This window comes from Photinus pyralis, unplaced genomic scaffold (genome assembly GCF_008802855.1).
Source record: "Photinus pyralis isolate 1611_PpyrPB1 unplaced genomic scaffold, Ppyr1.3 Ppyr1.4_LG7, whole genome shotgun sequence".
Lineage (NCBI taxonomy): Eukaryota > Metazoa > Arthropoda > Insecta > Coleoptera > Lampyridae > Photinus > Photinus pyralis.
This window is the reverse complement of record NW_022170738.1, coordinates 3,305,506-3,319,080: the sequence shown is the minus strand read 5'-3', so window position 1 is coordinate 3,319,080 and position 13,575 is coordinate 3,305,506. Positions and strand designations below refer to the sequence as shown.

The following is a 13,575-nucleotide window of genomic DNA, read 5'->3' as shown; positions in this document are numbered from 1 at the left end:
ATTACTTTCCTTAGAATCTTCCAATAAATCCGCGATGAAATACAATGACTATGTTAAATTTGGATTTGATGTTTGAGCTGCAATTTGCGCAACTTAAGCTTGAATGATTTAAGCGATAGCAACTTAAGGTTTGCAGGAAGATTATTATAGACCTTTGTGATCCTATATGAAAACTATCTATTGAAAAATTGCGTTCTTTGCACAGGTGGCGTTAGTGGTCCTTTAAAACTTAAATTGAGGTTATGTACATCAGTTCTAAAGGAGATTTTCCGATACAGGTACGTCGGTGACTTGGTAACTATGATGTTGTGATACAGTGCAGCCGTATGCAAGAAACGCCTTTGCGTCATATTAAGCCAACCATGATGTCAGTCGGTCGGTCCGTGTGTACTCCCATTTCCGGCCAAACGGCTGAACCGGTTAGAACACATATTCTCAGGAATAAAAGGAACAGCTAAAAATCGTTTGCACAGAACGCGCATGCCTGCGGGTGATATCTGCGCCATGTCAAAAAAATTACATAATAATCAATGTTTGAATTTTCCAATTCAATACAGTACTAGTAGTCCAATGTACAGAAATTGGCTACAGTGACTATGAATTCATAAATTTCCATTAAAATTATGTTGGGCTTTTCTTAGCCATATTATGATACTTACTAATGAAAACAATTAGCATACACGATCTTTGTAGGTGTACATATGATTTATGTTTTTAAATGTGCACTTGCTTCATGCTTTCTGGGGCGTACTTCTATCTGTCAATGAAATTAACCTACGCATAGCGTGCTTTGAGTAACCTTGCCCCCTATGCACACTTGGTGTGTGTTATTTGATTTCTCAATTTGCTTTGAAGCAGCACTATATCATGTAATTGTCATTAGAGAATTTATTACGTTTAGTATTTGGGAATATGATTAAAATGCTCAAACGAAAGTGGGCGATACCCCATCAACATATTTACATAGAGATCTTCATCGTTAATGCAACTGTGTGTTTATTAACAACCATTTCAGTGATGGTCAACATTATTTTGAATAAACTGTTGTTTTAAAACAAAGTTTAACGTTTTCTTTTCTATTCTAGAACCGACGGAACAGAGTCGCCAATTTTAGAAGAACAAGAAACGACAAATTCGGATAAACCAAAACAGCTTGTAAAATATGGGGAGCTAGTCATATTAGGGTAAGTGTTGTTTGGTCACGTTTCCGAAGTAAGTTGAATCGTTTCAGATACAATGGTTCTTTACCGCAAGGTGATCGGGGTAGAAAAAGAAGCAAATTTGTTTTGTATAAGCGGCAGGATCCAAACGGAGTTAAAAAATCTAAACATTATGTAGTTAAGACGCCTCACTCCTCACAAGCTATATTAGATGCTACACAACATTCTATATCATATACATTATCGAGAAGTCACGCTGTTATTGTTGAATATACATCTGATGACGAGACTGATATGTTCCAGGTATGTATTGTTATCTGCCCACCGTTTATTTAATAGGTAGGTACTTTAATTTGAAGCAGTATTTTATGGAAAAATACATGCGCAATGTCTGGTTCTCACTGTACGTGATCTACCAAAACAGTCATCAGGTGAATCTATCGGCCTACCAGTCATAATAAATCTTTACATCTTGTTGCGACCTTCCATTTTCTCTTTAAGGGTAACCTCTTCAGATACTAAGTTTCTAAGTCGGTTTCTAAGTAATCAGAATTTGAAATTTTGACTCCATCAACGAATGCATTTCATACACTCCCTCAAGCTAAAGCTTGCGTTAATTAGTTACACATTGTTCATAAGAAACGATGTTGACACCTTTTGATATTTTTTTTATGAATAGATTAAAGCATACAGATATTTTAACTCTCCCTCAAAAAATACTCATATTACTGTAGACTATAAGTGAAACAGCTGTGAACTTAGCCTTTGCCCTAACCTTGACTCCGTATCAATCATGGGATCGCGATGAAAATAGTCGCTGCACATCTTTGATAATTTTCTACAAAATAGCAAAAACAGATTTGATACCATTTGCTGCACAGTACTTCATAGTACAAAACTCCAACGGATCTGCCCTTCGATTACTGGATGGTGGCTATAGTGGAAGTACTGGATTCAATTAAATTGATCCCAGCTGCATAACGATGAGAAATAAATCTTCTGGGCTTAATACCTTGTATAAATTAAACTAATTAATTTAATATTATTTTGTAATCTAAGTGACCATAAATGGACCACAATTGTTATTAATTGACTTTACATGACCACGAAAATTCATTTTAGCTAAATGAAAAGAGATAGAAAAAAAGTTAAATACCTAAGTTATGGGGTTTCTCTGAAAACGCCAGAAAATGTTAAGTAAAAAACAAATGAATATCGCAACGTTAGTAAAAAATTCAAATTTGATAAATTTTTAATGGAACGGCCTGTATATTTTTCCAAAATTGAATACATCTTTTCTTTCCGATTACAAAAATGTATATGTTGACATTTGCTTTAGCCGTTTCTGAAATATTTGTATTTATAAATACATCATCAAACTGTTTTACCAATTCGTACTTGCCATGACAAAATAAATGATTTGACCGTCATTATTAATTGGTTATTTATTCTGCTGTCAAAATTATTTTATTCCATTCCTTCTATGAAATCGGTTATACAGGGTGGTGACTTGCGTCGCGCATCATAGGGATTTCAATGTAAAATTCATAACATGCCATTATTGGCTCCCCAAATTATTTTAGAGCAAAAATGTATGAAGGTTTTTTATAGACAAAAATTTTTTACGTCAATCAACCGCGTTAGTTTCCAATTTTTTACATAATGATCTTTTTCAATAATCTGTGATGCCATGGAATTTTATAATACAAAAACTACAATATCCGTCATGCCATGGAATGTCTGCTATAAAACAAATCAAATTCTATCAAAAAGTTTTATATTTAGAACAGCGAATTCAACATAAAGAAAGACCAAATTACTAAAAACGGTTTGCTAATACAACAATTGACAGTAAATGTTCGAATAAGTCACCATTCACTGCAAGACAGTAACCAAGTCGATCATAAAATCCAGCTGCTAATTGACAACTTGACATCTTTTTGTTTTAGAAAATTCCATGGCATCGCAGATTATTCAAAAAGATGCGGGTTTTATTTTCTCAATTTTCCGTCTTTACTATGTAAAAAATTGAAAACTAATACGGTTTATTGACGTAAAAAATTTTTTTCTACAAAAAACCTTCATACATTTTTGCTCTAAAATAATTTGGGGAGCCAATAATCGCATGTTATGAATTTTACATTGAAATCCCTATGATGCGTGACGCAAGTCACCACCCTGTATAGAAGAAGAAAAGGTAGATTATATTACAAACAAAAAATGTATTTATTTTATACTAGCAGTTTCGGCGAAACTTCGTACCTGAAATCCTGTTCCTGTGGGAATTTTAGAAAGCTCGTGGGCATACGTTTAACCATTCCAAAAAGTTTCATCGCAATTGGATTAGCGGTTTTAGGTAGTTATAAGAGACATACAGACAAACATATTTTATTTATATTGACTATAGCAGACATTCCCATATAATGCCATTACAGTATGCACATTTTAAGTCCGTTGAGATTTTGTGAGTTAAGAGACATGTAGGACATGGTGGTGATGTGTTGCAAAATCACACTGTGCACATTTTAAACATTTGGAAGTATTTCGGGTTATCAGATGTTTACTTAAATTTTAGGAATGATAAATCAAATTTAAGTAGGTGTTGTAAAATGTTCAAGCATTTATTATTTGAAAAAATTCGCGCATTTTCGCGCACATTTAGGTGTTATCAAAATCATAATATTTGTTCTGGAAGCAGTCATACACCTAGATAGGTACATTAGTGTATTGTTATTTTACCAGAATCGAGAAGTTGAGATAAACTGCGAAAGTCGAGCACGCTTATTAGCGTTGACCCCGCTGACAAACGTCTCTCATAAAAATACACACGCACTGTTGCCGGTGTATGTTGAAAATGCAATGTGCTCGCACATTTGTGGCGCAAATGCGCGAGTATTTGCTATTGTGCGCGGGGAATATTCGCGCACTTAAGTGTGCACAGTGTCAAATCCAATGACCCCGTGGAGTCACACTTCTTTGTCCCTGCCAAACGCTTGAACCTATTCGGTTGAAACTTTGCACAGTAGACCTATATGCCACATGTAACAAGTCTATTGAAAATGAGTCAAATCCAATGACTCCATGGGGTCACACCGAGGTGCTCTGCCGCTTTTTTAAACGCTCCTTATGGGTTTATTGAACCTATAGGGGTTGACAATTTGGGTCTTTCATACTCAAACCTTTTCGCCTTGATCGAAAACTGTTACTTGTCTTCAGCATAAACAAATCGCAAAATTTTGCTCCAAAAATGGCTTGAAGAGCAATTACAAGACTGACATATTTTATGCAATTACTCCATAAACGATAAGGCATTTTATATATGAGGCACTGTATACATTAAAATTATAATTTTATTTATTACAAACAAAATACAGCACATCTTCAAAGTTCATTGACTTAACATTATTTTTTGACATAGTCCGCCTCTTGTGTAACGCACCTGTGTCTTCCATGCAGCAGTTGTCTAATACCTCTGGCTGCATGGACACCCATTGGTGGACATTTTCTATCAGGTAATGTGATAAGACAACTTTTTCCCTCACCACTTAAAAACAAATGAAAATATGTTTAATGTTCCTTTCTCAAAAAAATGATACACAGTTTCCTTTTTAAAAGCCTATTTCGTACACGATCCTAATAGTCTGATAATGTTTTTTCCATAAGTTATAAATTAAGAAATGGAATAGTGCTATTGAACTTTGCTATTAAGTATAACAAAAAGAATGGTGTGTTCTTATCAATTTTCTAGAAATGTGATATGCAATCAATTTCAAATATGTAATTTCTATTCATTGATGTCTCGCATTACAAAGATAAATGTAATTTGTAAAAATATTGATAGAAAATACTCATTAATTTTTTCATTACTGCTTCTCTCAAGAACTAAATTTAGTCATGTAAAATATAAGTATTATTTTTAACTAAATCAAATAAGGTACAACCCAATTGAGATGAATAACTATTGTGTATGTGCGAGACCTTAGGAAAAGTTAGCATAAAAATTACGCAATGTTGATAGAGTTTTTAAGTTGTATGATGTAAATACGGAAGAGGTAATTTTTTTTACCGATCTACAGGGTGTTATAATTTCACAGTACACACTAAACCTTGAATTTATATATACAAACACAAGATACAATTTCAAATGGGAACTGGTAGGGCCTACTGGACCATTTTAAAAATTTTACTTTCATTTAGCTTACTACTGGACATTGGTTTTTTAGGTTAAAGAAACGCACATGCGATCGTTAGTGTTCGAATATTGCGAGTTTAACGTTTTATATTTCTAAGAAAATGAAAAAATGCGCTAAAAAGCGTGGAGGTACATTTTAATTCTGTGTTGTAATTTATTATAATGACTCAAAACACGAAATATTTTAGTTTTTTGTTTTCCTCGGAAACGAAAAACGTTGGAATCGTAATCTTCAAGCGCAAAACAGCACTAACGTAGCAATAATAATCACGTGGTTTCATCTAATTAAAAATGTATGGGCGGGGCTAACTTCACATTTAACTTTTTTAAGAACGGCGAAAAATTTGAGAAACTTTTGGTTTGGCATTTAATAGCAATACTGTGTGTGTTCATTATTTCGATAAGTAAGTTGGCCCCTCTCCGTTTTTTTAGCGCATTTTTTAAGAATAAAAAAAATGTGCTATTGATTGCGTTTTGTCCGTCCGGACCCGCCTTTGCCGTTTCGAACTACTTCTAGGGGAATGGTATTCTAATGAAAGGTCTGATCGAAAAAAATTGGTTTGTACAAACTATAACTTCCTCGTACGACTGGTCGGGGGGTTTAAAAATCTCTCATTTTATTCTAATTAAAGGTCTCGACGAAAGGAATAGTTTTCTACCAACTATTGCCCTTCTTTCTGTCCTGTTATCAAAGTACGGAGTGGAGGGGGAGTGGAATTAGTTTTATCCTTCATTGAACATTGTAATGAAAGGTCTCAACGAAAGGAATTAATTTCTACCAACCATAGCCCTTCTCCTCGACCTTTTATCGTGATCGGATATATTCCCTTATACCTCAAGAACAGATTGTCTGAAGAGGGTACTCACAAAGGGCGATCGAGACGTCTGCAAGAAATATATCCATTGGTGATGATAAAACAAAAGCTCTTTCGGTTAAAAAAATGCGCTTTATCTGTACAAGAGTTGCGCACAATTTATACTTCTTTTATTTTATGGTATGTCGTAGCGCTAACGATAGCCTTCGAGCACTAACGTTGCATTAACTGTCGACACATTTTTGTCAAATTATTTTATGTGGGCGGGGCCAACGTCGCATGGGTAGGTAGTTTTGTTACATCTAAATGAGTGTAGAACAACCTTGATGTATATTTGTCAAATAGTTAACTCTTTGAGTCTAAATACTTTTTGCTACACTACAGTCATGTCCAAATGCAAATCCATTGTAATTAGGTATGTACAAACGATTAAAAAATTAATGTTTTAATTTTTTTGTAGATCGGAAGGTCATCCGAATCACCTATAGACTTTGTAGTAATGGATACAATACCTGGTGATAAAATAGGAGAAAACAAAGTTGTGCAAAGTACAATATCTAGATTTGCCTGCAGAATTTTAGCAGATCGTAATTCGAAGATATGTAGAATATATGCTGCGGGTTTTGATACTTCTAGAAATATATTTTTAGGGGTAAGTGCACAATTCTGTGAGACTTTCAATCAATATTATTTGTATTAGGAAAAGGCAACTAAATGGCAGGATAACGGCAGAGATATTGACGGTTTGATCACAAACGGTGTCCTTATTATGCATCCCAATGGCAGTTTTTGTGGTGGAGAAGGCAAGTGCGGTCTTTGGTTGGAAACATCGGTTGGCGGCGGCGTATTTTCATTGAGGGAGTCGAGATCGGCGCAACAAAAGGGTCAAGTGGTAAGTGAATTTTGTATTCCGGACTGGTAGTATTGTCATTTGTATTAAATTACAGGTGGAAGGGGCAACGAACAGCTTACAAGATGGCACTCTTATTGATCTCTGCGGAGCCACTCTTCTGTGGAGATCGGCCGAAGGATTAGCATTATCGCCGGTATGTTATTGACATAATAACACTTGCGGATCTAACCGTATTGTTTACAGAGTAAACGAGATCTAGAAAAGGAAATTGATGAAATAAATGCTGGCAGACCGCAATGTCCGGTGGGTCTAAATACGTTGGTAATACCAAGAAAGGTTACAGGCAACGAAAGTCAACAACAACCGTACGTCTATCTCACATGCGGTCATGTGCAGGGGTTACACGAATGGGGACAGGATAAGGATTCGGGAGCTAGAAAGTGTCCAATTTGCTTAAAGGTAATCTTGCTTTCTGTTTATTAAATAATGTCCTAATCGTATTTTGCAGTTGGGTCCTGCCGTGAAAGTTTGTATGGGATTAGAGCCAGCTTTTTATGTTGATTCGGGTCCTCCCACTTTCGCATTTAATCCATGTGGACACATGGCTACAGAAAAGACTGTAAAGTGAGTATATTTAAATGTTGTATAGTTCGTTCACATGTTTTAATAGACATGAAAAGCAAAATGTAGTATGCATAAAAAATGTACATACTCGCATCTGAAAAAGTAAATAAGTAGGTACTAGCCAGGACTAGTTAATTCGTGACGTTGACATGTTAATTCAATACTTGAATTCATTCCCATTTCATATGTGCTTCTTGAATTATTTTGGCTTTTTTGAAATAATTCTTAAATTCTTAAATTTCAGAATACGTTATATTTACAGCACCCGTAATCAATTTTTTGATTACAACACGCCCCTTCATAGATCAATTAGTAGAGGGAAATGCTCCTTAGACAAGAACTACAAACGTATCAAAATACTTTTAAAGGGGATCACAGATTTGTTCATAATTTAGAACCCTATTCCGTATCCCAGCATCTAAATATGTAATGGGTAGATTTGAGTTGCTTTATTGTTGGTGCATTTTCCAACTCATGTTGGAAAGCGGTATTATGGTCACTTTCTTCATCCGTCCGTCCAAGGCGTTCACTACTACAGTTTTCAATATATTTAGTTCGTTCTTTTTGCATTCGGTAAGTAGCTTATAACTCTGAGACCTGAGGCAAGAAAAATCTTGACGATTAATGTTCACATTCGCAGACTGCGCAATGTCAACTTTCATATTTGTAGAGATACATTTTTTTAAAGATACTTCTAGTAAAGGCAAACATCGCGTATTGTAAATACTAGGCGTGCGCATGCGCAAGCTGCTCAATACTAACTTTCTTATTTGTAGAGATATTGTGTTGAAATTTTAACAACAGATGCTTCTAGTAAAAGCCCTCATATCATATATTGTAAAAATCAGATGTGCGCATGCGCAAACTGCACAATGCAACCGTTCCTATTTACAAAGACATTTTTTGAAATTTTAATACAAAAACTTTAAAAAAGTTATACAGAGTGATTCATGACACATGAGAATGCAAAAACTTTGAGTTTTTTTAGGTGTTAACTGATTTTCGTTATTCTAAAATAAATTCCTACTCAAAAAAAATAAGGGCAATTTGTTACGGTTTTTGTAGAAAATGAATGGAAATGATATTTTATGCATGCAGAATGCTCCAAAGAAATGTAATAATGGATCTGTAAATTTTACCAGTCGTAAAAATATATCAAACTGGAAAATTTTTTTGCCCATTGTTTGTAATTGTTTTTAATTTTTATCTTAAATATCAAAGTCGTTTGTATTTTGTCTTTCACGTTGACAGCATTTTAAATGAATGAATAAAAAGTAGGGCATCACAGTTATATTATAATAATGAGTTCGGGTTAACCAACAGTAAAATCTGAAATTGTGGAAAGCTGACAATATTTTAGCTGAATTGAATACATATTATAAATATTATTATTCTTAGAGGTAGTTTATTGTACCCTCTAGTTGTAGTCTCACTCCCTTAGAATGTCAATATCCAATCTAGAATTCTCCTGGGAGCAGCCTGTTGTAGCATTTCCAGCTGCATTTTCTCTTCATTCAACAAACCTGTGCCTTGACCTGTTGTATGCCTCTCAGTGAGATTCAGAATAGTTTATTTTCCTCCTAACATCTTGTGCGAAGTGCCCATATTGTGGAGGTGTCTTTTTATTCGACAAGAAAAGATATTATATCATTCCTACTAAACTTTAGCAGGCACTCCACTCCTTTTCTGAGTTTATCTAAAAATTTATATGCTCTTTTCAATGCCTCCGCTCTTACTACAAAGAGTGGATGCAGTAAGTTTAGGAAGGGTCTCTAGGGCCACCGTAGAGAATGTGGACATTGTTATGTATATCCAACAGGTCATTTTTTAAACTAATCCCCGCTTTTTCTCAAACATTTGTTTTCAGTCCACAGTGCCCCAATATCCTTGTTCATTATTGTATCTAAATGTGATTTAATTGTCAACACCTTTCCCTCCCCAGGGACTTGACACTGTTCTGCATAGAGATAGGCGACGATCTTATAAAATAAATACTACTTAAAAAAAATGAATGAGACTGTCATCCCACTATGCGTCACTAACACTGAATCTTAGATCACACAAACATGGATGGAGCGATGCAATTAGACTATGTCGCCAACATGTTCTGATTCAAGACTCTACGTACTTTTGTGCTGTATCTCTCTTGTCGACGTACTATTTATATGTTGTTAACTTGTTATTCCATATTGTACAGTTGCAGTGATGGTAACCAATCAGAAAATTCAAATTTTTAACCTCACAATGTTAATAAACAATGCAATATTTATTATTTAGGGTAAAAATGGTTCTCAATACATGAATAAATACATCTTTATAGGACAGTTTAGTGGTACAGAACTGTATTAAAACTTTAGTTTCATATATAACCATGTAAAGTTAAGCAAATAAAGTTAAATAACAAAAACAGCTGTTTGCAAAGATACCATGTCAAACGGACAAACGTCCTTACAATCGCCAAGCTTGCGCACTTTTACAATCAACCCGGCAAAGGATAAATACATTGCAACTTACTAATAGAAAAAGATGACAAGTATAAAAATGCACGTTGGAATGTTGGCAACGGTTATCTTATGCTTATGCTTATGAGATAGCTCTATCCATGTATATATCTAAGCACTCAACTATAATTATACTGGAACGCGCGCTCCGTTGGCCAGCGCGATCCGAGAGAGAGGGCCACAAAGAGCATCTCTGTCCTACTTTCGCGCATGCATAGAGCAACCCATTTGATATGTTTTGAATTTATATTAATGATCAGTTTCCTAATGAGTAACAGTGACAGAAATCCCTCTTGCAATATAATCTCTCTCGGCGCGCTACGTTTCTATGGCAAAGACCGGCAGTGCGCGTTCCACTTTAAAGTGATCACTGACATCAAAAGGTCAGAAAAACTAGATTTACAAGCAAAATTGATTTGCTATATTTTCACCATCACATTTTTTAAAATTTGTATTTCACAAATAACCACTTGACTTATCATGCTTACCCAAACTTACAAGAGCCCCAAGATTTACTGGGTTTACAAACACATGTAGCAAACTGTTTAAAAACAATTACAAACACCTTAAATCTAAGATAACACCCTTACTTTCCCCAATACTACCAAAATTAAATCTACCCAAAACAAATTTAATATTCATCAAACACCACAGATGAAAATAGGAAGAAAATGATGGAGCTGTCGGCCATTCTTTTTTCTGTCTGTACGAATTATGCCTTTGACTTGACGCAAACACAGGGATGCTGCTTTCTTCTAGATTTCCACTGCTGTCTTCTTCGATGAGCGCATAATTCCCCATAATGGACTTGTCAATTGGCTTTCACGAACTTGTGATATCAAATCTATGGATTATTTTCTGTGGGGATATGTGAAGTCTAGAGTCTACGCCGATAAACGACAGACGTTGGACTATTTGATCGGCCATTTAATTTTTGTCTGTTGTATGATCATATTTACAAGTTTCCTAATTCCTCTGGATTTCTCTTTTACTTTTACTCTTGGTACTGTGAGACAGTTACTTTTATTGGAACTAGAGCGAAGATTTGTTCTAATAACATTAGTAATAATAATAATAATAGTTTATTGCCATGCATAAATTCATTTACATTGGCATTGTCATGAATGTAGAAAAAACTAAAAACATAAAAAGGACAAACGTTATACATTGAGGAAAATAAGTTGTTAGTGTGTCCGGTTTAATTCGCATCAAGCTCGCCAAAGGAGTAGTAATTTTTTTCAAGTACCTAGATGTAATTTTAACTTTTTTTTAAACAATTGAAGATTCCTTGATTGTTTTATTGCCTTTGGTATAGCGTTAAACACTTTGATGCAATTATAGTAATAACCTCTCTCAAAACGAGTTGTTCAGTGAGTGGGTATGCTCAAATTGTCACCATTCCTTGTATTCATTGCGCTGTAAATATGGCTATTTTGATTGAAATCAGTTATGTTTTGCCACGTACGATCCGAGACGCAGTACATAAAAAGACTGGGGAGAGTTAAAATTTTCAATTGTTTAAATGAAGTTCGGCAAGAAGCTGCACTTGGAAGACCAACCATAGCCCTAATAATGCGTTTTTGTGCTATAAATACGCGACGTGTATCAGAAGCAGTGAACCAAAGTAGTATGCTGTAGGTTAGTACACCATGTACAGCTGCGAAGTAATACGCTCGAATTAAGTTAAGGCTTAGGCGCTCTTGGAGATATGTGATAGCATAGCATGCACTATTCAGTCTGCCCACAACATAGTCGACCTGCTTGCACCACTTCAAGTTTTGGTCAATATGGACCCCTAAGAATTTGGCCACTTCAGTTTGTTGAATGGACTTGCCAGACATTTTTACAAGTAAGGATTGGTCATTAACGCATGTGCTATAAGAGCAGTTTTTTGTGTGTTAAGGATTAAATTGTTATTATTGTTAGAATGGTGTACCATTCTCTACCATGTTTTTTGATTAATGTTAAACTGTCGGACAATTCCTGAGCAGTTTCACTGGCAAACAAACATGACGTGTCATCGGCATACTGAATAAGTGTTGGAATTTGTAGTGATGGTTTTAGATCATTGACGAAGAGTAAAAAGAGCAATGGGCCAAGGATGGACCCTTGTGGCACCCCTTTGTTTAAACTAGTTGTCTCTGACAGTGTTCCAGAACCATTGCTGCTGTTTTCAATATAGACCTGAGATCTACTACTCAAGAACGACTTCATCAACTAGTATGAAAATAAATGCCTACAACTCAAAACCAAAGCTAGAGATGCTCGTGTGAGCTGCCTAGAATATTTGTAAAATGGCGCCATCTATTTACATATCAAGAGCTCATTAATTTTAAGAACCAATTTGTGTCTTGATTTACAAGGCAAAGATTCAACTCTCGCATTGGAGGTTTATATAACCTGACGCGAAAACTAGTCCCTGGAAACAAACCAAAAAAAATTTGACTGGTTTAATGATGAACGACACAAATTAAAAAAGAATTATCAATTTTGTAAGGCCCATCTGTAAATTTATAAATTTTTCAGGTATTGGGCCAATCTTGCCATTCCGCACGGAACGAATGGGTTCCACGCAATTTGTCCGTTCTGTGCATCCCCGTTGGGCGAATTTCCTGGTTACGTTAAACTTATCTTTCAGGATAATGTTGATTAGATAATAAAGTTGTTGTTAAAATTGAACATTTTTGTATCTGTATAATTCGGTACGATGCATGTGAGAATGTATAGGTTTATTTACCAAAGGTTCATCAATAGCAGTTGCGGCTGCGTATCACAAATCTAATTCCCTTTTTATGGAAACAATTTTTTTCCGATACTAAATATCATAAAAATCTTGTACAAATATTCAAGAATGCATTACATATTTATATATCGTGTAAGTAATTGTAACTATATTTGTACATAACGATAATGTGGTATATCTGCTGAAGTAATTTTGAGATGTTTAATTTAATGCTCAAAAATTAGGGTCGGACCTATTAATTATTGCCATGAGTTCTTATGTAATAAGTTTTAGTGATTGAAAATATTTTTGAAATTTTGGATCCATGTCTTTTAATTTTATGTATAATATTTTTTATTAATGCAAGTTAATGGCTAAGAGGAAGGGAACTATTGTACAAAGTTGAAGCTGGTAACGTGTGACTTGCATCTCTGTTGTACCGTTACTCCCTCAGCAATGCGCAACCGCTTGAATTTGAATTTGCTTTAACGCGTGTTTTGTTTATACTACCCTTAGATCATGATCTATGATATTACCACGTTTCCAGCTGACTACGCAAAAAAATTTTATTAATTATTAATGATGAACGAGAACGCTTGCATGTTGTTTAATTTTTAATTCACATAATATATGCCTTCATTTGTATGTTATGTGGAAAGACATTTACTAAACAAAACAGTTCAATCTAAGTAGACACACTAAAAACTA

General features: G+C 34.8%; 1 protein-coding gene across 1 annotated transcript; it reads left to right on the top strand.

Moving 5' to 3' along the window:
• Positions 1-1,024: 1,024 nt before the first annotated feature.
• LOC116177081 (protein pellino-like) lies at positions 1,025-13,551 on the top strand. Its single transcript, XM_031495947.1, has 8 exons — positions 1,025-1,184; positions 1,232-1,463; positions 6,628-6,819; positions 6,868-7,059; positions 7,115-7,213; positions 7,264-7,479; positions 7,529-7,644; positions 12,672-13,551. Exons 2-8 carry the CDS (start codon positions 1,455-1,457, stop codon positions 12,796-12,798), a joined length of 951 nt encoding a protein of 316 aa, XP_031351807.1. The 5' UTR covers positions 1,025-1,184; positions 1,232-1,454; the 3' UTR covers positions 12,799-13,551.
• The last annotated feature ends 24 nt before the right edge of the window (positions 13,552-13,575 follow it).